The 25,666-nt window shown below is 51.4% G+C and overlaps 1 protein-coding gene across 2 annotated transcripts in view; it reads right to left on the minus strand.

The window, feature by feature from the left end:
• Positions 1-25,666, minus strand: part of DGKZ (diacylglycerol kinase zeta) — a 96,393-nt gene that overhangs the window by 28,988 nt on the left and 41,739 nt on the right. Inside the window, exons 1-5 of one of the 2 annotated variants that reach the window (XM_065402581.1) lie at positions 8,169-8,632; positions 6,320-6,428; positions 5,160-5,255; positions 3,315-3,392; positions 2,903-2,959 (exon numbers count right to left, since the gene is read on the minus strand). In XM_065402581.1, coding sequence (XP_065258653.1) covers positions 2,903-2,959; positions 3,315-3,392; positions 5,160-5,255; positions 6,320-6,428; positions 8,169-8,632 — 804 coding nt within the window. Of the gene's footprint in view, positions 1-2,902; positions 2,960-3,314; positions 3,393-5,159; positions 5,256-6,319; positions 6,429-8,168; positions 8,633-25,666 lie in introns of those variants that run through there. The other variant, XM_065402582.1, reaches the window with a different exon arrangement.

Consider the following 25,666-nt stretch of genomic DNA (forward strand, 5'->3'; position numbering starts at 1 on the left):
CATGGAACATCTCAGCCCAGACACTGGAGAGATTCAGAAGCACGAGCACTCAGCTCTGGGAGAGGCCAGGGAGATGAGAGCCCAGACACAGGGTACCTGACTGAGCAACCCCCAGGAGAAACCCATGTGGGGAGGGGAGGCGGAAACCCTATCGTGAGGTGCACGTCAAAGGTTTGTTCTGGTACATTTGGGGGGGCAAAGAGAACACCCAGGCATCCTTCACCCTAAACAGACAGCATGTTTGCATCATGAGAAAGGAATCTCAACCAGGCTTGGTTGAAAACGCTGGAGAGAACTGTGGGTGAGATGAGCTTCTTTAGACAGGAGGGTAACTTGTTCGTTACGTTTAGTGTCTAGAAAGATATTGTGATTTTGTATTATACATAACCATTTGTTTCCAATATTCTTACTGTCACCTGACTCTCTGTTCTTTGATAATAAATGTATTCTTGTTTTCACTGGGAATATGTGTAAGTGCTGTGTGTTTAGCAGAGCTGTGTAGTCAGCTTTGGGACAGCAGGCCTGGTAATTCTGTGAGTGTCCAGTGGAGCAGGGGCTGGACTCTAAAGGGGATGCTTGGAGGACAGGGAGGTTAGGGTGCCTATTGCTAACCTGCAGAGAGAAAATAAGGTCTGCGGAGGCTTGGAGGGGAGTGTTTGTGTTGCTGGAGGCTGATGGAGTCAGGGAGCTGACACACAGCAGGCACAGACAAGACTTCCTCACCCTAAGGGCAGGTGACAGCGAGGTGCCTCACAGCCCTGGGTACCCTGGAAAGTGTCACAATTATGACGAATAATCAGAAAAAGAAATGCCGTGAATCCACGCTGTTCCCCACCCCCCATGGCAAACCATTTCTCTGCCACAGGCCTAATGGAAAACAGATGCCCCACCTAGCTCACGGTCACAGAAGACACACTGGAGACACCTGCGGCCCTGAACACAGATGACGAAGGCAAAGAGCTGAAACTGCTGAGCTCCAGACCACATCAGTCACTGAGGAGAGAAATTAAGTTCCTCCGAACTCCCTCTGCTCACCCTGTTCTCCCAGCAGTCCGACTTAATCATGAGTGGAGCTAAATCCATATGGCGATAGTCAGCCAGCACGTGCTGCCTGAACTGGCGCCTCCTCATGCTGGCAACAACAGAGTGAGGGTCATTCAAACACAGCCATCTTCTCTGTGCCTGAGCCTGGGAGCCCCGTGGGGCAGGGGCAGCTCGTTCTGTGACAGGGGACCGCCAAGCACACTGCTGGTCCCTAACGGCTATCGGGATGTCATGTCCACCCTCCCCAGCCAGGGGAGTAATTTTAGGGAGAGATGGAAGAAGGAGGCAGTACATTTCCCCCAGCTTGTACTAGGTGGTGAGGAGGGGGAAAGGGATGCGTCTGTTTAAACACAGCGTTTCTTCTCCCTTCCCCACAATTTTACTCCTCCATCTGGAGGGGAGAAGGAAGAAGCACAGGGTGGGGAGCATAGGGGAGTCCGAGTTTGCTGCTTAGTCCAAGAGCACTCTCTGCCCCCCTTGCTGCTGAACAGCTGCTGTCCATGCATTCACACCTTTGTTTATTCTTCCTTCCCTAGGTTCTGCTTCCTACTGTACAGTGGTTGGAATGATGAATTCTGGAGGGTGCTTTCCTTATAGCACCGTCAAGGTCTGGGATCTAACCCCTATATCCTGGTTAAAGCTGATAAGGTAAGTTTGTGGGATAAGAGAGCCCAGATACCATAACGATGGGCACCTTGGAAACAGATTGGATTAGATTCTCTATGGAGACCGCAGAGGAGAGATCCTTGGGTGCTTCTAATCTAAAAGCTAGTGCAGTAGCTGTTCAGGTGAATCCCAGGTGTGCGTATTCCCCATGGAGATCCCTGGCCTATGTCCTACCAAAAGCTCCTCTGGACATGTCTGCTAGTTTGGAACTGCCTTAGGACTAGTTTGTGTGGATACTCTCCAGTTCCCTCCACCCCCACCTTTCAGCACCACGGAGAGCTCCACATCCCTAGGGAAGGCACAGGGTGCTGTTGCTGGTCACACCCCTGCAGCTCAGAGGTTTGCAGGAGAGCTCCTGAGGGGGCATTACTGCGTTTCTCCTGAAAGCGGTGCTAGGCAGCCATTTACTCCTTCCTGGGTTGCACTGTAGGGCATACTGGAGAGATGGCAGCAAGGGGCACCACACGGGAAATGGTTTAAAGTGCTACAGTGCACGTTTAACCTGGCCTGGACACAGCCATGCAGTACAGACTATAGGGGACAATCCTGCCCTGGCTGGGAGAGATGAAGTAGATAGGACCTAACAGACATACAAGTCAGAGTCCCCACAGGTAAAAGGTGCACAAGAGTTAACCAGGGGCAAGTTCAGGTACTGTGGCAATAAGTGCAGCTAACCGGGCTGGGCGATAGAGCAAAAACCCAGCTCTTCTCCCCAAACTCCACACAACCTTCCAGGAGGCCTGCAAAAGTTCAACTGTTCTTTCATTCTCTCAGGGCCAGCACCAGATGGGCTGAAATTCCTCCTGGGAAAGGCTGGCCTTGAGGTGTCTTTGGCCCAGCCTCGCAGGCCCAGGAGGTTCTGAGAATGCAGATCAGCAGCTGACTGACCAGAAGCGGATCTGCCCCTGAATGATCTGAGATTCGCCCCATACTAGCACCAATCCCGTGCAGGTGCATTCAAAGAAATGCCCCACAGGATGGGTGACCGTGCCCCTTCAGTGCCCAGAGGTTTCACAGGTAGCACAGACTCAGGGGCTCCTGCCACACTTGAAAATGCCCAGACTTTCTGCTGCTTCCACAACAAACCAAGCTAAGCCCCTTCCCCAGCACCCTGAGCCCTCTGCCACCAAACTAGAAGGGGACGGGACTTCCTCCTGGCAAACACAGCAAGCAGTCCAGCTGAGTCTCTCACCTCCCGAACGTTCCTTGATCCCGACTCCCTGAAGGAAGGTTTGCAGCGGAAATTTATCTGCAGATTTAACACACACAAGAGAGGCATCTGTGAAACCATCTACTAAAAGAAACCTACTGGAGTCGTGTTCAATGTGGCAGGCCTGGGAGCTTCCTGGGACATTTGATGCTTATCTGGGATCCTCATCCAACCCCCTACCGAAGGAACAATTCACCAGCCCTTGGGGCTAAAATGCCAGGAGATCTGCTAAAAGTCTGTTTCCCCACTAAACTGTCCCCTCAGGAGGCACCTGCCTGTCACGACAATGGTTAACCAAAGCACATGGGGTTCAGTGCTGGCCCCATGCTGTTGCCCAGGTAAGGGGTAACCAGCTCTTCAGGCCCAGGAGCGACCGGTGTTGGGCTTTACTCACTTTCTCCAGCTGTTCTATGCAGGGCGTATGCACTACAATTTTGCAGGCTGCACACTTGCGTCTGGTCAGAGGTTTCTGCTGAAAAAGGGAAAAGTCCCTATGTTAACGTCAGTATTTATTTACACTCTGGACGCCTTGGAGCTCCACTCACTCCTCCTCCACTCCGAGGCGGGCACTCCTGAGAGCGAGCAGCTCAGCACGCTACAGGATGGGAAGCCATAAGGATCACCGCAGGTAAAAAGCCTCCTCCCTTGATCTGAATGCTCGACCCCCAGCCTGCCTCAGCCCTGCCCTGGGGCAAGAGGCGAAGGCACTCTCCATTGGCCGATCACTCCTCAATCTCTTCTGACACTGGCACCAGGCAGCCAATCACTGCCACCTGTGGCAGTTTTGGTGCTGCCCATCAGGCTGTGACCCCAAGCTCATTTCACCCAGATCAATGAACATCCATCAGATGGGCACCATCCTCAGACCCCAGTACTCGCAGCTGGACGCAACCTGCACTTAGAGAGGGATGGCTGCAGCGTCTCCGAGGGCGTTGCCCCTATGGGCGGCCCAGCCTGCAGTCATGTAACTGCAGGGCATGGGCTTCCACTTTTTGGTTCTTCCTTATTGCAAGAGCCTTCCTGGAAAGTTCTGGAATTAAATGATCTCTTGGGGCAACTGGGGTCACTACAGCCACTCACAAACTCTCTATCAACTCAGCCAGCTGGATCCTAGCCACGGAGATACCCAGAGGCCCTGGCGCCTGCTGCCAGCTCAGATGCAGCAACTTTCCAGACTCAAAGCAGCATTAGCAGCAGGCAGAATCTAGAGCAGAACATTTTCCATATCCCTCACTGGCCCCACAAGTGTTAACCCCTTCTTTGTTGGACCCCAGAATACCTGAGAACTTCCACTGGGGTTCTCACAACAAATTTTTGGTGGGCTCAGAGTGCGGCCACCAACTCTTGCTGGTGGCCGCTCTGACAATTTTTCCTAAAATACTTGCTCAATTTTAGGAAAAACTCAATAAATATGCACATACACATGTCCAAACCATTGTAATTTATTTATGTCGGTTTTTTTTTGCAGACTCAATAATAAAAATAATGTACAGTTGTCTCTATTCTTTATAAACAGAACAGAAACACAAATAAGGTGCTTAGCATGTTCTTGTCTTTTTTCTTGTTTCTTTTGCATTTCTGGTTGCTTTTTTTTGGAGGGGGGGAGACTGGCTAGCTACTAAGTCTGTTGTGAAAAGTGATATTATAACTAATATACAAATATCACTTTTCACAGCAGACTTACTCAGCTCCAGCAAGCCTGGGGACAAATTAAGCCCTGGATAGGAAGGTGGGTACAGCGGCAGCAAGGGCCAGGGGCAATGGGGCACTGGGAGAAGCAGAGGGGACCAGAGGTGATGATGAGGGCTAAGCTTGGGGCTAGAGCCTGCCACCGCGCAGTCAGGGAACGGAGACTGAAGCCTCACACACAGGGGATGGGGATGGAGCTCAAAGCCACATGGGTGGAACCTGCCACCCCAAGGCTGAAGCCTGACCCCACCACCCCCGGGAAAGTGGGGAACTCACATTGGCTATCTGCTCCTCCAGCTTGTATCTCCCCAGAGGGGGGCAAGGCCCAACCACTGATGGCAGCCCTAGGGGAGGGGCTGCTGCTTTGGGCCCCTCCCTCTATCACCACCCAGCAGGCTGTGGGGGCAAGAAAAGACCTTGGTGGCCGCATTTGAGAAATGCCAGGCTACTGAGTGCAGAAAGGGATCCCCAGGTTTTTCCACTAGGTGGCAGCGCAGTCTTGTATCTAGACCAAGCCGAGCTGACGACGGGGTCACTGTGCCTGACTTACCAGCATCTTGGCCACACAGTTCTGTTCCCCCACATAGCAGAAATCCCCAGAGCCGCTGGTCTCAAACCAGATGTGCTCCCCGTAGATTGCAGTTTCCTGGAAGGCACAAGAGATATCATTGCACTTCTCTGATGGGCCACAAGAGTCCCCACACTGTCAGGACCTGGCCTCGGATCCCAGCAGTCACCTCCAACATGATGAATATCCCAGCTGACCATCCCAGATCCACAATACATTGTGCTACAGAGCACCGCTGTGATCACAGGCTGCACAGAGGCCCACTCTCCAGAGCGAGGGCATATCCAGAAAACCTGCCCAAAGCTCCCACCATGGCCCAGACATGTCAGAAATGTAAAAGTACTGCCTGTAGGATGCTATCCTGTCTAGCTGTAAACAATGGGGCTGTCCGGGACAGGATTCTCTTGGGCAAATTCACCTCATTGCTAAGGAGTTTTCCTGAGATTCAGCTTACATTTCCCCCTTACTTCCCGTCACCCGCTCCGCCCCAGTGTCCCATCCGGAGGTTTGCACCCCTCGCTCCGTTACTGGCAGACTGTCACGGCCCCACTCACGCACTGCTGAGCTGAACTGGACACATCTCTCCTCACAGGTCAATCCCTTCAGCCCCCTGACTGTTTCTGCTCTTCTCTGAATGCCCTTCACAGTGTTCCAGGTGAGAACCATCTCCTCTCAGCTTCCAAACACAAGGCCTCTGGGGACGAGGGGACCAGAGCGGAAGGCACTATCCCAGCTAGGTCTCCCCACAGTTGTAGAGAAGGATTGTCCCCACCCTGCACCAGGACACGAGGCCTCCGAGGATGCAGCTCACAATGGGTTCAGCTTTGTCTGTGCATCCCCGACAAGGAGAGCAGTGCCTTCCACCACTCACCAGGTCTCCATTTCCACGTGCAGAATGGATGGCTGTGTAGTAGCAGTGGGGAATGAGATCGAATGCACTGTCTGTTTTCCCCAGCATCAAGGCACTTTACCCAGCAACATCAGAAAGCACCAGCTGCTAGCCACAAGCTACGAATGTCAAAACAGGAGCCACCTGGTACAGCCTTATGGCCCTCCTCCTGGGAATGGCCACAAGCCGAGTCAGCCACTGTAACATCAGAGAGTACCCTCCCAAGCACTAAGGAAAATTAAAGGCAACCTACACTCCAGTCCACAGTGCTGCGGATCTGCCTCTCTGATTCACTCCTCAGGGCTAGTGTGGGGTTCGGCTGGGCTACCATGTGCTGGAGGCCGGACTTGGCGATGGCTTTCCTGGAAGAAAGAGGGAGGGGTGGCTATAAAAACAGGCGAGAACATAAATGCACGCAAGGCATCATAAGCTCTTCAGAAGGAAGAGGCTAAGGGGGGCAGAGCATTGTTCATTAGTATCACTCAAAGCCAGAAACCTGGGCTGAGGCTGAATTCACTATAATGACAGGCTGGGCAATATCCACCCTTCCTGCATACGCCATGAGGATGAGCTGGTGAAGGGTTCCCTGCAGTGGTGAGATATAGGCTCTCTCAAGCCACACCTACACAGTATTCCCCTCTAGCGGTGACTGGGCCACAGAGCAGCTTGGGAGTCTGCTAGAGCTACAGATCTGGGGTTTGCCCAGGTAGTAGACGCTCATGTTTTTAGATCCAGAGGCCCTGGGGGTTGATGCCCCACTCAGGGGCATCACATTACACACAAAAAGCTTCCGATTTGACCTGTGGGAGTAGCCCCTCTTCCCAAAGATGGGCAAAGGTCACAAGGATGGGGACTCTTCCTGAAGACATTGGGACATCCCAGAGATGCCCCCTCTCACTTGAATGTCACAAATGGACAGAGAATCAAGAGCCAGCAGAAGTGGGGCGGAGTGCGGTGAGAAGTGGGGGAAGCAGCTCACGGCCCCTGCTCACAAGAGGCTCTCGCTGTCTCCAGGTCAGCAGCCGTTCGCCTGGGACTGACAACCTCAGCAAAGCTTTTGACCCCTCCCACCATGGCACTGCCATTTCCAGTAGCTGCCCGGGCAGGGAGTTGTGCAGTCTCTGAGCCCAGCAGCCAGTGGAGCTGGGCATAGAAAGCCAACTGGAGAAACTGGACACATCCTTCCCCCATCCCAGAAACATCCCCTCTCATGATCCCTTATTCACGCCTGCACCCGGCACCAGCAGCTGGGAGAAGCAGCAAGCACAGCGGTACTGCAAACAGCCTGAAAACAAACTCATCAGCCAGTCAGACACACACAGATGGACAAGAGGCTGATTGGCCTTTGATCAGAGGAGAAGGAAATGGAGACACTGACTCCCTGGCCTCTCCTAGTCCACAAACCTATGGAGCACATGGCTGGGAGCTGCAGCTAGGCCTGGCAGAGGGTCCTGTGCTAGCCCCTTCCCTCATCCTACCCCAAGGCCCCATGCAGACCCTTCAGCTCCCTCGCCCCACCCCCTCCACTTGCCCTGATCCAGCAGGGTTTGGTACTCCATGCCAATGCGTCAGCCATGCCCTCACCTTCCCCACCCCATGCCAGATAAGCTAGACACCCTATGCCAATCTCTGCTCCCTTCAGTACTGCCCCAGCCACGGCCTGGACTATCACTCTGAGCCGCCCCCCCCACCCCCCTTGGGAACACCATACATACAGCAGTTGGCGGCTCCAGGCTTTAGGGAAGGCACTGGCATAGTTGCCATAGGCAGGCTCCATTCCCAAGCATTCATATATGGTTTCTGATGGCCGCCTGGCTCTAGTAGGAACCTTCCATCTCTTGGCAGCCAGCCGTGCTCTGCATGGTGGGAGCAGAGTGCCTGGCCTGGGGATCTCCCCTGAGAGCCGTGGCTGGCTGAGGCGTCGGTAATAGCCCTGCAGCCCACAGGCTGCCTTGCTGTACACAAAATCTGCAGGCAGGAGGTGGGTGGAGCGGCGGCGCAGGCAGCCTGGAGTTTGCAGGAGACCCCTCATGCCGATAGGGTGCAGGGCAGGGCGCCTGCTCCTTGGGGGAAGCTTAGCCTGCAGCTCATGCGGCTCCAACCTGGCTCCTGAGGCGACAGTCTCCTCCCTGCCACAGCCCTCCTTTAGCTCCTCCCAGGGCGACTCGGATCCAGAGCCTTCGGCACGGGCCATCTGCCTCCCTTCCTCTGCCTCGCTTACTTGGATGAGGCTGGCCAGTAGCATGGAGGGGCCCATGAGTTGGGTATCGATGGTGCGCACCTGGCCCCCGCGCTTCTTCTGGACAGCAAACCTGGGGCTGAGGTGGGGCGGGGTGGTGCTGGAGCGACGCCGGGGGCTCATGCTGCCCTTGTCTGGGGAGCCCAGGCAGGAAAAGCTCTGCAGTTGGGTACTGGACCTGCGGCGGCGCTGTGCCAGCGAGGCCGAGGGCATGCCCACCACGGAGCGCCGCCTGGCTTTGCCAGTGGGCACTGACACAACGCTGGCACGCTGGGAACCCAACGACGACACCTTCCTCCTGAAGTGCCTTTTAAAGAAGGTGTCCATAGTGACTGGGGGTGCCCCGAGCAGTGGCTGTTAACACAGAAACCAGCAATTAAAGGGGGAGGGGCTCTCGTCAAACCTCCTACAAGGTCTGCAAGCCCCAGTCAGGGATGGGTACTACCACTCTCTGCAGGGAAGGATGCTACGAGGGAGCTCTGGGGGGACTCAAAGGGTACTGTTGTGAGGGGCATCGGAGAGAAAGAGGAAGGGAGGGGGACACAGGGGAAAGCTAACATGGGGTTCTGCTGCCAGGAGACCTATACTGGATATTACAACATTAGAGGCCAGTGCAGGGCAAGGAAACCCCTGCACAAGGCAAAAAGGAGAAGTGGGATGGTGAGAAGCCTGAAAGTCTTTTCTGGTGGTTCAGGAGTTGTTCATGAGTGATGAGGCAGAACACCTAGATTTGGGGACGTCCCATACTGGACCAGCTGGCAGATAGGAGACAAGTCCCAACCCTGCACCCGAGGACAGCTAGGGGCAGTTATCTCCATGCAGGAGACATCAGCCTGGATTTGCAGCCATTCTCTGCCTTCCAAGGCAGCTGGGGATGGGAATGCTGTGGAGGTACCATACTCAGCCCCACTAAGGGGTGTACAACATTGCTTCCTACCTGCCAATATACGGAGCACCTCAAGGATGCTCTAATTTCACACACACACCCCCCGGGGGTTGCTGACCATGGCTAGGCCAGGAGGGAGGGAAAGGTGTTGGGTGTGATCTGGCCTCCATCTGGGTTACAGGGTCCCTGCAGAGATGAGTGCCATTCATTCTGCCCCAGGAGGGAGCAGAGCTGGGACCAAACCAAAGAGGGACAGCTCCAGCCCCATGGTCCAGTTCTGGGAAGGGGTCAGGACTGCAGATCCCAGCCCTTCCACTGAACAGTGAACAGATTCTAAGCCCCCACTTGTCTTGACTACTAAAAAGTACATGTCTGATGGTGCTGGAAAAGGGCATAAGCAGGAAGGAGTCTTCACAGGGGACCCCTACTCCAACCCAGTCTCCTGGTTAATAACAGCGCAACAGTGTATGCTCCTGCAGCAGCTTTCCACAGAGTGAGACCCACAGCACCCTCTTGAGTACAGGACTCCAACCTCAGTCCTAACCGAGCAGAGTCACGGACACCCCTGGGGAGTCTGGGCCTGGGTGCAAACTCAGTCCACCACTTGCTGGTTAAAAGGAGACCTGCAATGACGGAGCACCTCAGTGAGAGTCACAGTGCCACTCTGCAGACAAGTGCTTTTCTTTGGCCCGGTCTATGCTTAAACGTTTTCTCCACATAGCTGTGAAAAATTCCTGTCCCTGAGCACGGTAACTATGCCAACCCCCCCCCCCCCCCCCCCGGTGTAGATAGACGAATGCTTCTGTCGCCCTAGCCCCCGCCACTCAAGGAGATGGATTACCTACAGTGCCAGAAAGACCCCTTCAGTTGCTCTGAGAAGTGTCTACACTATGGCACTACAGCGACGAAGGTACAGCACCATAGCTGTGCTGCTGAAGCGCCTGCAGTGTAGGCATGGCCTTAAAAGGATGCAGCCACGAAACACCACTCGCCCCTTGGGTTAGGGACCAAGCAAACGTTTAGACCTAATGTACTTGTCCCCACTGAGGCGGTTTCTGTGCCTTTCCCAGCATGCTGAACTGGGCAGGGTTACTCTCTGCTGCTAGTTCCCTCTGTATCCCGCCTCCATCACCATGGGAGCTGGCTCCTGAGGCTCCTTCTCTTGTACTCTAGTTTTCCCTTTCTATGTCTCCGGGACTAGCCCAGGCTGCTACTGATCTCCTGGGTCCCAGCACTGGAGGAAGCTGAAGGATCTCATTGTTTAAACACAAATGCCCTGTCAGCACTGAGTTTACAGCCCGTTCCTAGAACCATTGCTCTGCAGAGAACTTTAGGTTAAAAACGGAACTGACATTTTTTAAAGCCAGGTGTAAACATTGGACTTAGCACTGCTGAGAAGAGATTCCCTTTAAACCAAACTGACATTCGCCTACATTCTCACTTGAGGATGAGGTAACATGCTGAGCAAGACTGAGCATGGCACAGGATGCTTTCAATGCAGGTATCTGGGAGCTCCCTGCTCCAGTTACACAGTGATTCCTGCTGGATTTCCCAAAGTCTGCAGGAGAACAGCTCCCTTCCTGTGCATATCCCAAGAGTGCATTGACGATAGCTCCCCTCTGGGAGATTTTGGGAAGACCCCCTCTTTGCCCACTACACTCTGTTACTCAATTTCCTCCCTCTCCTGCCACCCCATCAAGTTCTCTACTCGTAAATTCTAAGCGCGGACATTTCAGACATTACAGAATTCTAGACATATCAGATCTTAGCACTCAGAGTTTACAAGTAGAAACTAACAGTAAATGTAGGGCAGAAGGTGCCTGCCTAGCACTTGAAGAGAATAGAGACTGGCTAAGAGACTTGGAGCAGGGCTGGGGAAATAATCATATCGGCTCTGCTCAAAACCTCACTCTTCGGCTGGAGAGAGCTTTACATGACTCTCAAGCTCTCTCTGCCCAGTGCTGTCAGGTTGCCAAGATACTGCAGCTGCAGGAGAAAAGCTTTGAGCAGCAGATGGAGAAGGCTTCAGCACTGGCCTGATGGGCACATTTTTAAATGGAGGCGATGTTATTTGACCAGATCCACACTCCCATTCTCCAGCTAGCAATTATCTTCTGCCTCTCCAAACTTCAGTTTCCAGCCACGTGTCCTCAGCCTCCATCCATTTCTTCTAGCCTTAATCCCAGCTATATAGGGTCGGCTCTTTGAGTCCTTCTTCTCTATTCCACTGTCTTGAAGTTTCTTGGCTAGGCTGCGGCTAATGAAATCCTTTTGTATGACATGCATCCTCCTAGGTTTAGGTTTCCCAACCCTTCTCTTACCCTCCACTTCTAAGTTTAACACCCTGTTTCCTGTATATTCTTCCGATCTTCTTTTCACATGCTCTAACCATCAAAGCCTCAACTCCCTCAGCTTCTCTAGAAGTGGTACCACTTTCACATTTCCCTCAATTTGTTCATTCCAAACATGGTCCACCCTTATAACTCCAAGCATCCACCGTAATATTTTAATTTCCACTGTATTCAATATCTGCCCCTTTCTCTTCCTCAGCCGCCAGCATTCAGAGCCATACAAAAGTGAAGGCCTAATTACTGTCTTGTAGATCTTACTTTTCAATTTGATAGGCACTCTCCTATCACAAACCACTCCGCTCACTTCTCTCCAGTTAGTCCATACCTTTTCTGTTCTGCTTATAAATTCGTCGTTGAGTTCACTATTATCCTGTACTATCTAACGTAGGCACTTGAATTTCTGTGCCTTTGATAGTGGCTGGCCCCAAAGACTTACAGTCTCATTGTCTTCCTTTAGTGTATAATCAAATCTATAGACACACACGCGGTTTTATTTCTGCTGATTTTCATGCCATTTCTTTCAAGTACGCATCTCCATCTTCTTCCACTTCCGAGCACACTGTCTGCAAAAACATGCACCTGGATGTTTTCTGTAAGCGCATCAAGCACCAAGGCAAACAAAAAGGGGTTCAGTGATGAGCCTTGACATTCCAACTCTTACTAGAAACTGTTCAGTTTCTCCACATGGCCTTTTAACTGTGGTAACAGCACCCTCATAAATGCCCTGGACAAGTCTGATACAGTCTTCAGGTATCTGCTTCATTCTCATACACCACCAGCCAACCTCTCTCGAAACACAGTCATAAGCCTTCTTAAGATCCACTAATACCATGTGCAACGTTTCCCCTCTTTTTTCTATATTTTTCCACAGCAATCTTAATGCAAAGATAGCATCTGCTGGTGACTTGCCTGTCACGGATCCAAACTGATTGTCACTGACCTTTACTTTTCTTCATAGCCTCTTATCAATAACTTTCTCCCAGATCTTCATTGTGTGACTCATGAGTTTAATGCTGCCTTAGTTACCACAGTCTTGGTAAGTAAGAGATAGTGAGCGTATGATTAACTCCTCCTTCCCCCTCTGCCTGGCACGTAAAAATCCTAGAACTGTAATTTTAAGCTAAGTATCATTACATTACAGTAGCATAGTGCGGGAAAGTGGGAGGCATGATTGTGCACTGCAGAGGTCTTTGAAGTTCTAGCATGGGTGTCTTGTGGGCTACAGTCCTGCTAAATCGAAAGTGAACACGAAGGGCCATGTCTACACGGCAGATTTTCTGATATTCTCCTACCATTGCACTAGCATCACGCAGCTCCACCAGTGAGCAACAGTGGCAGGGCTAGCACAAACTGGCCAACCGAACTTTAACCACCATGTTCTCTAGAGCAGCTCTGAGCAGCCTTACAGAGTTGCTAGCGCACTGGTGCGTGGTCACACTCAGGGTCATGCTGGTGGTATGCTAAATGCCTGGATGCTGCTATTGTGGTGGGTGGGAATGACTTGTCTTAACACCATTTCCTTCCTTTTTCAGGTTGACATTCTTTAGAGCAAATACACTTGAGCAATCTGAACTCTGAGCTAAAAGGTTTTGTACAGTACTTTACTATGGCTCCTTCTATCTGGAAGGGTCCCAAAGTGCTACATCCAGTACACACAAGAATCGCGTTGCTTACTGTCGGGGTGGGACACACATGGAAGCTATTTAACAGCTGCACAGCAATGCTACACAACATCTTAGATCTAAGATGGAAGAAGAAACCTGTGTCCAGTGGAAATTGCAGGGAATTTTAGAGCAGGTTGGCAGAACAAAATAAATCTTCCAAACCACGCCATGGGATCTTTTAGGGCCTGCTTGGGTTTGTCTCCACTGCATTTTTTGGAGCGTGCGGGAGTGAGCCCCCCCCAGCCCGGGTTGACAGACTCTGGCTAGTCAGGCTTGTGCTCTAAAACTAGCTGTGTCGTCGTGGCTCAGGCTGGAGCTCAGGCTCTGAAGCCCACCCCATCACTAGGCTTTGGAGCCCGAGCTCCAGCCAAAATGGCGATTTCAAAGCACCAGCTGCTCAGCTAGTTTTAGACTACTAGTGCGAGCCCTGCTAGCCCGAATCTATGAGCCTGGGCTGGGAGGCTTGCTCCAAAATATGCAGACATACCCCTGAGGGATAGGACTAATGTGCTTTGGCAGTGCTGTAGGTGGGGAGGACTAGCAAGGGGGTGCCGCAGCCCAGGTTTGAGGGGCAGAGCTGTGTGCAGAGCCCAGACCTGAGGGACGATTGCATGTTGGGAGCAAGGGGCATTAACAGACCCCACAACAGCCATCGGTCTCAGCCTTTCAGATTTCTATGATCTTGCTGTGGTTTGGAAGTTTTTTAAAATATTCTTTGATGGTAAGATGGGAAGGAACGTTTAGTGCCTGTGATTATTCCAGAGTGAACATGACTCGGGATACATTGGATAAAGGGGCCTTGCAGAGGCCATCTGGCATTCACTGGGGTGGGGGAAGAGAAATAATGTTGCTTACTCCAGGGCCCTGCATTATTATAATCCCTCTGTACTCACAACATGGTGGCTTTGATCTGCTAATGTTCTGCCATCAGGGTCGTGATGAGCTTTCCTAATGGAACCCATATCACTCTGACAAAAGGCAGATGGGGCCCCAGCATAATAAACAGGCTGGCAAAGTCACGCAGGCAGGGTCCTCTGGCTCTTATAGCTGGAAGAGATCATGAATAAAGTAACCTTGGAAAGCGCCTTTTCCCCCAGGCAACACACCTCCACGGCCCCATCCTCGGGAGCTTCCTGCCCAGGTTTAGTTTGCACAAAGAGGCAGCCGCAGATTCAGAGCCCCCCTACACACAGCCCTGGGCACCAACCCTGCAGGGACAGCACTGTAGGCCAGGAGAGCCAGTGGAGGGGCACACAAGGCTGCCTAGGCACTAGGAGGAAGATAATAAGGAAAAATATCAGGAATCCTAACCATTAACCTTGGTTGCTGACCCTACTGCAGAGTTACAATTGGGGATACTCTGACGACAACACAGATGGAGAGAGTCCAGTGGAGAGGTTGTCAGTTGCTGACCTACAACTTCTCTGTGACCAAAGCAAATGGCAAGGTTTCACAGTAGCCGATGGGCCACAGGTTCTTCACCCAACATCATCTTCTAGGCAAATGCTGCCAGTGGCCATACAGCAGAAGGTGTTTAAAGCTTTTCCAAAGTCTCTGCATCAGCCATCTTTGATCACCACAGGCCTGTGGATATCAGCAACCAATGGCTTACCAAGGCCCAGTGGAATTTTTGAAAGCTCGGTGGGTCTTTTAAACAGAACTAGACACATCTGTCAGCGAACTGGCTGAGTTGGGCTTGACATGTCCAACCAGTATAAATGACACTTACTAAAATTTCTGCAAATTAATTTGGGTAGCTGCTAATAAATTGATCCCTAGAGGCTATTGCCAACAGTATATCCCTAGGTGGTGGTCAGAGGCAATTAAGCTCTACCAGGAATTCAAATCAGCTGGTGACAAACAGGAACTCATTCAACTGCTGGATCAAACCAGGCATGATCGATGGAGAGACAGTGACTCAATTAAAATTGACTGTTCTCACTCTATCCGGCTAGCCTAGCAAATCATCAAAAGACTTTCCGGAGATTATTCTGCCCTTTGCAAAAAGGCGTTTCCAGTCACCACAAATGCATCCCAGCTAGTGGACATACACAGAACTTGGATAAGTCTTCAGCCATGCAGTCAAAATTGAGCTTTCAGAAAGGTAGCAGGCTCCTAGTGTGGATTCAAACCTGATGGCTCCTTTTTCAGACAGAGAACTGGACCAGGCCATAAAGCTTATAAAAGCCAGAAAGACTCTAGGTCTGGATTATATCTATAGAGTTCCTACTTCACCTAGGCCCAAAAGCTGACTGCTTCAGCTCCTCAACCGATGTTTCCAAGATAACTGCATCCCAAAAATCTCATGCAGGGCAAAGGTTGTAGCTATTTCAAAACCAGGAAAACCACTGGAAGATGAGCTACCAACCCATCTCTTTCCTCTGTCACATACTCTTTCAATAAGCTTGTGATTCTGATGTGCACCAACAAGGTTATTGAACTACAACTGCCCTTTGTTCAAGCAGGCTTCAGACGAGGACAGTGTACACAAGAGCAAGTCATTCACATAACACAATATATCGATGATGCCTTCAAAAAGGGTCTAAACAGAGATGGAAATGGCCTGGGAAATCAGCCACTCCATCTCCTGGAGCCCAGGCATGATGGATCCCTCCTGCACATTTTCCAGGGCTTTGTACATCTCTGTCCAGAAGTGCTTCCTGAGATTCAGCCTAAGTTTCCCTGGCTCCCCAATCATCCCTAGTTACATGCACATCACACTGAACGATCCCTTTACACCTTTCTCTGATTGCATACTGCTACTTTGCTCACCCTTTAGCTGTCCCTCTAGCACTACTTGAGTTTCGTGTTATTCTTTGAGCTCCTCCACTTTCTTGATCTATTCCTGGTACTGAGCTGCCCAGAACCGAATGAAATCCCAAAGTGGCATTCTACCTTACACACCCTGCCAGTCCTGGCACTCCATCTCTCACCACCAAATCTGCTAGGAGGGCAGTGCTCCAGAGGCTCAGACCAGCAGCATTCATGACATGCTCTTGCCTTTTGGCAGTGGGTGGGTTCCTGTGGCCTCCTCGCTGCACTGTTAGTGATTTGGCAAGAATTTGTTTCAAACAGAGGGGAGGGGCAGGCAGGAGGCCACAGGAACTTCCTCACCCCTGACTACCCAAAGCCAAGAGCATGGCTTGGATGTTTTGAGCGCCTGCGGCAATGCCCTCCTAGCAGACTGCTGATTTGCTAACGGGGTGCCAAGGCTTGCAGGGTGTGTAAAAGGCCCTTTCTGGTTTGCTAGATGGGGTTTTTCTCTGTCGAGGGCTACCAGCCTCCTCAGCTCAGGAAAACACAAAGTACAAGTGCTATTAATAGCCCTCACCACATGATACAGAGACCTTCTGGGATCTGCTGTGTCCTTGCCATCAGGATGCAGAGGGGACCAGGGGCACAGGGCTGGGAGTTCGTCCCGGGAGTGCATTATGACTCCCGCTCAGTTCACATACCATAGCTTTCCTTCAGCTTTGGTTTCCATAGAAATCTCCTACTCCCCCACCCTCTTAATTTTCCCATGTATGATGCTTCCTCAATTCCCCTTTGCTGAGATCCCTACTTGTCCCCCTTCCCAACCCGGGGCCATTGCTGCTCCCTCCTCCATGACTTCCCTAGCCCACAACTTCCCACAGTGCTGCACAATTGGCCAGGCGCACTGGGGGAGATTTCTTTTCCTTTCAAGTACCAGGCACTGGCCATTGCCAGAGACTGGACACCCGATTAGATGAGCCAACAGTCTGATGTGGTGCAGGAAAACTGGTGTGCCTGAGACCCCGGGGTCTTACAGGTGGGAGGGTGTGCTGCTTTCAGGGAGACACCAAGCATTCTGTGGTTTATTGCTAGGGGAAATCGCGGGTAAAAATAATTTGCCACACACACACACCATCCAGTTAAACAGAGTCTGAAAATAATCTGAGCATCAACTGACATTTCTATACACTGCTCTTGCCACCCCAGGGAATGCAAGCACTCTACTAACTTTACACTGAGGGTACAGGAGTCACCTCACACCGCACTGAAATGCACACACCTCTGGGGTAGGATGTAGCAGCAGTTTAATCACACAGAGCAACACTCCACAATGGTTTTATGACAGCAGATGAAAATCTCTGGGCTACAGGATTCTTCGACGGTTTTCACAGCGGGGACCAAAATTTAGCAGAAAGCTTGCCTCATGTACACCAGCTCTCCCATCTGCTGTCACCCAGCCCCTGCTACCACTCCCATTCGCTATCACAGACAGTGCATGAATAACACAACACACACAGACCCTGCTCACAAGAGCAAGAAAACAGGCCTGATACTGGGAGGTGCACAGCTCCCCTTGAAGCGCCTACTGCTTAACACCTTGATATGAGCCCTCAGCACTTTGCAGGATCAGGCCCTTAGTGAGACACAACTGCCCTTCCTTATCTGCCATTTGACCCAAGGGGAAGGGCTCCTAGGACACGGAGGGCTCTGGAATACATTGGAACTGACAGCACAGAGGTCTCAGCCCCTTCTGGGCTCCCCGCCTCTACAACGGAGATGCTGAATTACTGTACAGGGAGCAGCTGCTGAGGGAGTTGGGCTCCTGGCTGTGTTTATTTTCTATTTTAAGCTTCATTCAGTTGATGAACTGCAACAAGTGCCAATGTCTGTGTGAGGAACAGGTGCAGCTGCTCACCTTCAGGCTCAGTGGCTAGTGACAGAGTGCCATGAACACATGATATACAGAAGCCTTTTGCTATCCCTCAGGCTGGCTGTGGCCCGGGCAATCTCAGCAGTATGATCCCCCCATTTCCTGTGAGAAGAAAGGGGTAAGGAAGATCTACTAGACAATCCTCGGTTCCAGTCAGTTTGATCCAGGGGAGTCTGAAACCATATGAAGGGATGGGCCCCCAGCATGCAGGTGAGATGCCTAGGAACAGACTGGCTGTTAACAGTGCAATAAGCAGCAAATGACTTCCCCACGGCCCTGAGATCTCTGCACGTGCAGCTCGAAGTGCCCAGTGAAGGCCTCTCTGTAGGTGGCACCTCAGACACACCCAGCTGTAACCACTGAGAGACCAACTGCATCACACACCAACATGACATGTCAGACACCTTCATCAGGAGCTCCTCCCTGCTACCCTAGACCAGTGGCTCTCAACCTTTCCAGACTACTGTACCCCTTACAGGAATCTGATTTGTCTTGCGTACCCCCAAGTTTCACCTCACTTAAAAACTACTTGCTTACAAAATCAGACATAAAATACAAAAGTCTCACAGTCACTAGTACTGAAAAATTGTTTACTTTCTCATTTTCACTATATAATTGTAAATTAAATCAACTGGAACATAAATATTGTACTTACACATCAGTGTACAGTATCTAAAGCAGAATAAACAAGTCATTGTCAGTATGACAATTTAGTTTGTACTGACTTCGCTAGTACTTGTTGCCAGTTGTAAAACTAGGCAAATCTCTAGATGAGTTGATGCATCCCCTGGAAGACCTCTGTGTACCCCCAGGGGTACACATACCCCTGGTTGAGAACCACTGCTCTAGACAACATTTCACTGGACATAGGAACCATCCTCTCTTGCCATGTGGAGCCAACAGTCCATGGCTGCAGACGCTGGTCGTCCGCTAAATGCGGAGCACTAGGCCTAAGATACTCTATTTCTGAAATAAAAATGCACGTTCTCCAGGGTCGTGAGCCGCATGCTCAGTGAGGTGGGTTCTAGGGTTACCATACGTCCGGTTTTTCCCGGACATGTCCGGCTTTTTGGTAATAAAACCCCCGTCCGGGGGGAATTTCCAAAAAGCTGAACATGTCCGGGAAAAATACTCCCTGGCTTACCTTAGAGTGGGCGCTGGGGGCTGCTGTGCTCCCTGACTCCTGGGCTCTGTAAGCACCGAGCTGCCCGAGCACTACCGGCTTCGGGCAGCCCCCATGCCTCTGGACCTTGCGCCTCCGGCCGGGCACTTCCCCTCCCGGGCTCCAGCTGCGCTGGGGAAGCGCCAGCCGGGGGCGCAGGGTCTCGGGGCTGCCCGGCAAACCGTGAAGCTGGTAGCGCTCGGGCAGCCCTTTTCGCGTGGCTGGGAGGGAGGAGGCGGAGTTAGGGCAGGAGAAGGGGCGGAGTCGGTGGGAAAGGGGCAGAGTTGGGGCGGGGCCGGGGGTGGGAAAGGGGCGGGGCCAGGGCCCCGTGGAGTGTCCTCTTTTTTTATTTTTTAAATATGGTAACCCTACTGGGTTCATTCCCCCTTATTCACTGTCATTATATTGCTCTCAATAGCCAGGGACTGCCTTTCTGTCTGGCTCTTCCTCCCCATCCTTGTCTGCCACTCCTCCTCCTTCTCCTTATTCTTTTCCATCTCTCTCTTTCTTCGCTTCCCGAGACCCACCCTAGTGACCTGGTTACATCTCCCTCCCCTTCTAGTTCCTGTCTGCTTTCTCCAGCCTGCTCCACCTAGGAAGGAAGAAGCACAGTGACAATGACGTGCTCCTGAGACAGGCAATCTTGTCACTCTCACTTTAGTGCCTGGCTCCCACCAAGAATGGAACAGACGGGAGAGCAGTGACATTCAGTGTCAGTGCAGAGGCTGCCAACTCACACGCTTTACTCCATAGGGCAGGAATTTCCTGGCACAGCCAGAGTACATCCCAGCCAACAGCAGCCCAATTCAGCAAAAGGTCTATACTACAGAATTATTTCTGACTCCGAAGCCCAGCGTAGCTTACACAGGGGTAAAGAACCAGAAACAAGACAACTTTGCTGACAGTTCTACTATCCCAGTTCATCATGCACCTTTGTATTTTTTGTGCCAGAGGGCAGCATGCAGACTCCCAGGAAAAAAGGAGCAAACAGCCAAGTAAGGCTTCCACCATCAAATGCGAGTGGGAGAGAAAGGCAGGTCATTAGAAAATCTGCCTAAGGGCAGGTCAGGTGGCTACCGCCTTTCCCAGCAAACATGGAACTGATTGAGCCCCCTTCCATCTGATAAATTCCTGGTCATTCCATTCTTGCTTAAGTATAGTAATGCTGCCTGCCTCCCCTGCCTGAAGTCATCACATTGAATAATCCCTCCTCAAGGTCTTCTCAAAAGAGCCTCTCTCAATAAAACCCCAGATCCCACAGCTTTGGCCTGCCAAGCACTCTCACACCTTCAAGCTTCATGTTATAATTAAGGCTACAATTTAATCATGGGTATTTTTAGTAAAAGTCATGGACAGGTCACAGGCAAGAAACAAAAAAAACACAGTCTGTGACTTGCCCATGACTTATACCATAAATACCCCGATTGAATTTTAGGGGGAGGCGGGGTGCTGCGGGCAGGGGAGAAGCCCACAGCACCAACTGCTGGAGGGGGAAGCCCCGGGGGGGGGGGGGGCGCAACTGCTGAAAAACACATTAGTTGGCTGGCCCTGTAGTAACCAAGGGCAGCCACCCTAGGGTTAACATGACCAGCTAACAAACACCCTTTTCCAAACCAAGACAAGGCCTGGAGAGAAGCTGAGCAAACACCACTCACCCACAATCAACCACCACCCGCTCTCTTCAGACACCCACCATGGTGCCACCCACACCTGCAGGCTCTCTGACAGGCTCCCTCCTGCTCTCATGCAGTAAGGATCTGACTCACAGGAGGGCTGGTAAGATCTGCCCCTTAACTCCCCCAACCCATTACCAATTCCCATAACCCTACACTCCCCCAAAGCACTCTGGCCATGTCTTCACTGGTAAAAGAGATGCATTTTACATCAAGACAGCTTTTTCGATGTCAAATCCCAGTGGAAACAAGACACGGGTAGCTTTCACCTGAATATAGCCAGTGAAGTAAATTTCAGGTGTGTGTGGGGTGGTATTGGGTTTACCTCCGCTATCTACATCAAAATGAAAGCACCCGTGACTTGTCCTCACTGCGATTTTACACTGAGAGGCCTGACTCCATGTAAAAAAAACAAAACACACTTTTTTTTAAAACCAGTGAACACAAAGTCACTCACATTCTTCTGGTGAGTATAAGACAAAAGACAAAAAACAAAAAGTGGAGACCCCAAACTGATATGGGGAGCTGAAGGCGACAAGTGAGACGACAACAGTTGGAGTAATAAACAGCAGTCACAGCACACTGACTGCCTAGCCATCACTGAGTGTTTTGTAGGCGTCACGGCAGAAGTTAGTTTTAAGGAGGGGAATACAGGGGCTTTGAGGTTCTTTACAGGGAGCAAGTGCAATAGGGACGGGTTACTGCTGAATGTGTGATTTCTCTCCATCCACCACTACAGGCAAAATGTCTGGACGAAGCAAAGGGTGACAACTCTCCCCAATACCCTGCACAGGAACTGAACTCTTTCAGGGTTCTGTCTGTAGGACAGTGGGAGAGGGAGAGTCAGAAACCAGCTGGGAATTTTACTGACCACTTCTTGCCCCCTGTCATTCTGCACGGTAGTGCCCCTGAGACTCCACAGGTCATCTTCCTCATTGCACTCCCAAACCATACCCAGCCATCCTGACCAACTTCAGGGGGAGGGATAGCTCAGTGGTTTGAGTATTGGCCTGTTAAACCCAGGGTTGTGAGTTCAATCCCTGAAGGGGCCACTTAGGGACCTGGGGCAAAATCAGTACTTGGTCCTGCTAGTGAAAGCAGGAGGCTGGACTCGATGACCTTTCAAGGTCCTTCCAGTTCTAGGAGATAATTAATATATGGAGATATACCTAATATTAATTCAGCACATGCTCCTATAAAGAGTTACCAAATAAAATGTCCTAGCTCCCTTCTTCCTAGGTGGCCCAGGTGCAATGCAAGCCTCAGACTGGCACCAAAGAGCAGAGCATTTCACAATTCCCATAGCTATACACCAACCCCAGATGATACAGTACAGGCTGCCTCAGCCTCTCAGTGCAGTCCTTTCCTCATCAGCTACACTCTTTTCACCACTCTGCCTGCAGCCCAAACTCAGTTCTCAGCCTGCTTAAAGGGATCCCATCAAACTGACTTAGGCCCTACATTTAAGTTTTGTAAAATTAAGGGTTTGCCAACCCTAAGACCAAAGGAAAAGTTCCTGTACAATATTGCATATATATATATATATATTTTTTACAAAGGCCAAAGATAAAAATGTTTTGTATGGATCTAAACAATCCCCTGTTGTGTTTGCAACACCAACATTGCAGCCTTGAGCTAGAGATCCAGAAAGCAAAAATTACTGATCCAGTTCCATTGTCCAAGCAGAATGAAGTGCAAAAACTGAGCAGGTAGCAGGAGTGGGGGCAGAAGACCATTTGGTTTCTGTTTTAATCATCTTAGGCAGTGGTTTTCAACCTGTGGTCCGTGAACCCCTGGGGGTCCGCAGACTATGTCTAAGATTTCCAAAGGAGTCTGCATCTGCATCTGAAATTTTTTAGGGGTCCGCAAATGAAAAAAGGTTGAAAACTACTGTCTTAGGGGTTACTAGAGACTCAGGGAGGGAAGGACATTAGTGTTTCTTATCTATCCAAGTGCCCTCCGCAGAATTCCATGCATAAGAGCAAAGTAAAGCATTGTGGGGGTTAGTCTCCCCCAGCACCTTGGGTGCACTGCGAGGCCCAAGATGCACGGCGTAAGGAAACTAAACTGGTCTTGAGCTGATGTTCTGTCGCAGACTCCAGTGTCATCCCATCTTACAGTATATACAGCTCTGGGGCTCACGCACTGGGGTTTCAACAGACTCAAACCAAGGGACACGCTGTTTACAAAAAGTCTGTCCAACAGCCCAGCCGTCTGATTCACAGCTCCCTGCCTGGGTTCCAGTGTTTTCCCCCAGCCGCACAGGAGCAAGAGGGAGAAATTCCTGGCAGGGGTCCACCTGAAGGGCTGTTTGTACTGCTGTAACAGCTGCCTAGTATGGATGCAATGAAACCAAGATAAAGGACTCGGAGCAGCATAGCTTTGCCCATACCATTATAGCTGGACAAGGCCGTGTGTAAACAAGCGTAAGTGCTTCCCACTGGGGAAGCTGGGAAGACCAGCTGAAAGCATGCAGGAAAGGCAGCAGAGCCCTAGTCACTCAGCTACAGGCTCATGGGCAGCTGAAAACACAGAGACCCACACAAAAGCCATGGGCCTCCCTGTGACATGACATGGGGACAGCCCATGCTACAGCCAGAGAGCAGGGAGCTTCCGAGAGCCCAGGAGTCTTTGTCCCACCCTCCCAAACTAATAGAGGATGAATTCCCAGTGAGATTATCAGCTCTTCAGGGCAGTTCTGGGTCAGGGGCTTTTCCTGCAAACAAATGTCCCTGGCTGCACAGAATGACACTGTTATTTCCTGAGAGCATGCTGGGTGTGCTGATGGCACACAGGCAATAACAAACCGACAGGCAAGTCATGCAGCTGGAGACTCGTGTCCCCCAAGACACCCCTCCCTTCCTCCCCAAAGTCAATTCACACTTGTGCGCAGCAGGGTGGCATTGTGACTAAAGTTGCATGCACCGGGGGCCTCGGCTCCAAGACCCTCCGTGTCAACATTCAGGAAACTGGTAGCACAACAGGGCAGCTCTGACCTGCTCCACTGCCCAGAGAAACAGCTCAGCAAGGAGTAGGCTGGAGGGCTCAGAGTTCACCCTGGGACTGGTTCTCTCCTCCTGCCCAGGGCCTGTCCTCCCTGCCTTTTAACCAGCGTGGTGGGATGAGGTACCCACTCAGACTATACCCACTGAGCCAGAGATTCACCCCCTTCCCCAAAGCCCTCACTTTCTCCTCCCCCCCCCCCACAACAACACACAAATGGGAGACACGACCCTAGGAAAGAGGAGGAAGGGAAAAGGGTGGGAAAAGCCCTTGTGACCTGATCCGATGCAGAGGAGCCGAGTTCCTGCAAGTGAAGAGCCCGTGGCAGTGGAGGAGCAGAGCCAGCCCTGCACAGATTAAGTCCTAGTTTGGAGAGCGAGTGCTCTGTTTATCCCTCCGCCTCCTCCCCACGCTGCAAACTGTGACAGCGCTTGTTAAAATAACTGAATGTACTTCCTCTTTGAGCAGCCCAGAAGGCAGGCTCTCCGGGGGGTGGGGGAAGACTCTCGTTGCCTCTCAACTTTCAGACATCCCAGTGGCCCCCAGCACACACACCCGAGTGCAATGATACTTTATTGGTCTGACAAACTCAAGCATAAAAGAATGAGCTCAGCTGCTCTGTGTCTGAGATGGGGACAATCTGCCTGGGACAGGACTTCACCCTGTGTTCAAGGTACCCTCACCCCATCCACGTCCACTGTCAGTGTCCATTCCTGACCCAATGGCAGGCTGCTGTGTATTCCAAACATCCCCCCCAAACACACATGGACACAGCAAAAGGTTGCAGGCAGCCCAGTACCAACTGAGATAACTCTCCTCATTTCCCCAGTCATCCCTCGGCTCTCCCTCCCATGCATCCCTGCCATTCAGCCAGGGCACGGACATGCCTGGAGCCAGTCACTCCAGCAAACGTCACCCTTCCAACTCATTTCCTTCCCTTTGTTAACAGCTTCTCTAGATAAACAGATTTAGTGACATGGCTCCCACTTACAGGGACACTCCATTCATTGGGAGGGATGCGACGCAGGCACACAGTGACGTGCTGCCTTCTCTGTGTGCAATGACATTGCTGTTGCATTCAGATGTGATTTCATGGAGTAATCCCAACCCAACCCCCCACCTGCCCCAGGCACCACCCTGGGCTGGAGGCTGGCCGAGAGCAGGGAACTTCCTGTTGGACAGTCCCTGTCTGGCCTCCCTGCAGCAACGCAGTGAGGGGCACACGCCCTGTTCGTTCCTTTCACAAACTACCCACTTCTGCAACTGCATCTCTACATGTGACAAGAGTTTCTTCTTGAGCCCAGGCAGTGAGATAGAGAGGTGGGGGCTGGGGTGGTGATGTGGCGGGGTGTGAGGGTTTCCTGCTCACTTAGCATTTAATAATTTAAAAAATTAGTAAATTTAGCGCTCCTGAAAGTTGCCAAATTGACAACCCTGGAGACTGAGGCGTCTGTTTTTCCACAGGTCAAGTACAGCATCCCTCCTCTCCACCTGAGAGATCCCCCTTTGGAGCAAGAGGTCTCCATGGCTCATTCAGTTCTTGGCCTCCCTGCTGGGTCTACCAACAAGGAGGGAGACTAGCATCCAGGCTAGGGGTGGTACGTGTGCTGTGGATACCAGCTCACTAGGATCTGTATTGAGGTCCATCAAATCATTTCACACAGCAGCTAAAGAACAAGTATCAGATGGGAACAGCCTTTGGTCACTACTGACATATGCTGGACTGGAACCAGTGACCTAGAGGTGAAAGGTTCCATGTATCCTATTCACCACGCCCCCTTAGCCTGCCAGTCCCCTTGATCAGGGTCCAGATAGGAACCAGTGACCTAGAGGATTATAGCCCTGCCCCAATCAGAGTTCACTTGGGCCTGTCAGTCCCTCAGGATTCTCTCTTGTGACCTGTAGAAGTGTTATGGTGCTTTGCCCAAGTGTTGAATA

The sequence above is a fragment of the Emys orbicularis genome, chromosome 4, assembly GCF_028017835.1.
Source record: "Emys orbicularis isolate rEmyOrb1 chromosome 4, rEmyOrb1.hap1, whole genome shotgun sequence".
In the NCBI taxonomy this organism is placed as follows: domain Eukaryota; kingdom Metazoa; phylum Chordata; order Testudines; family Emydidae; genus Emys; species Emys orbicularis.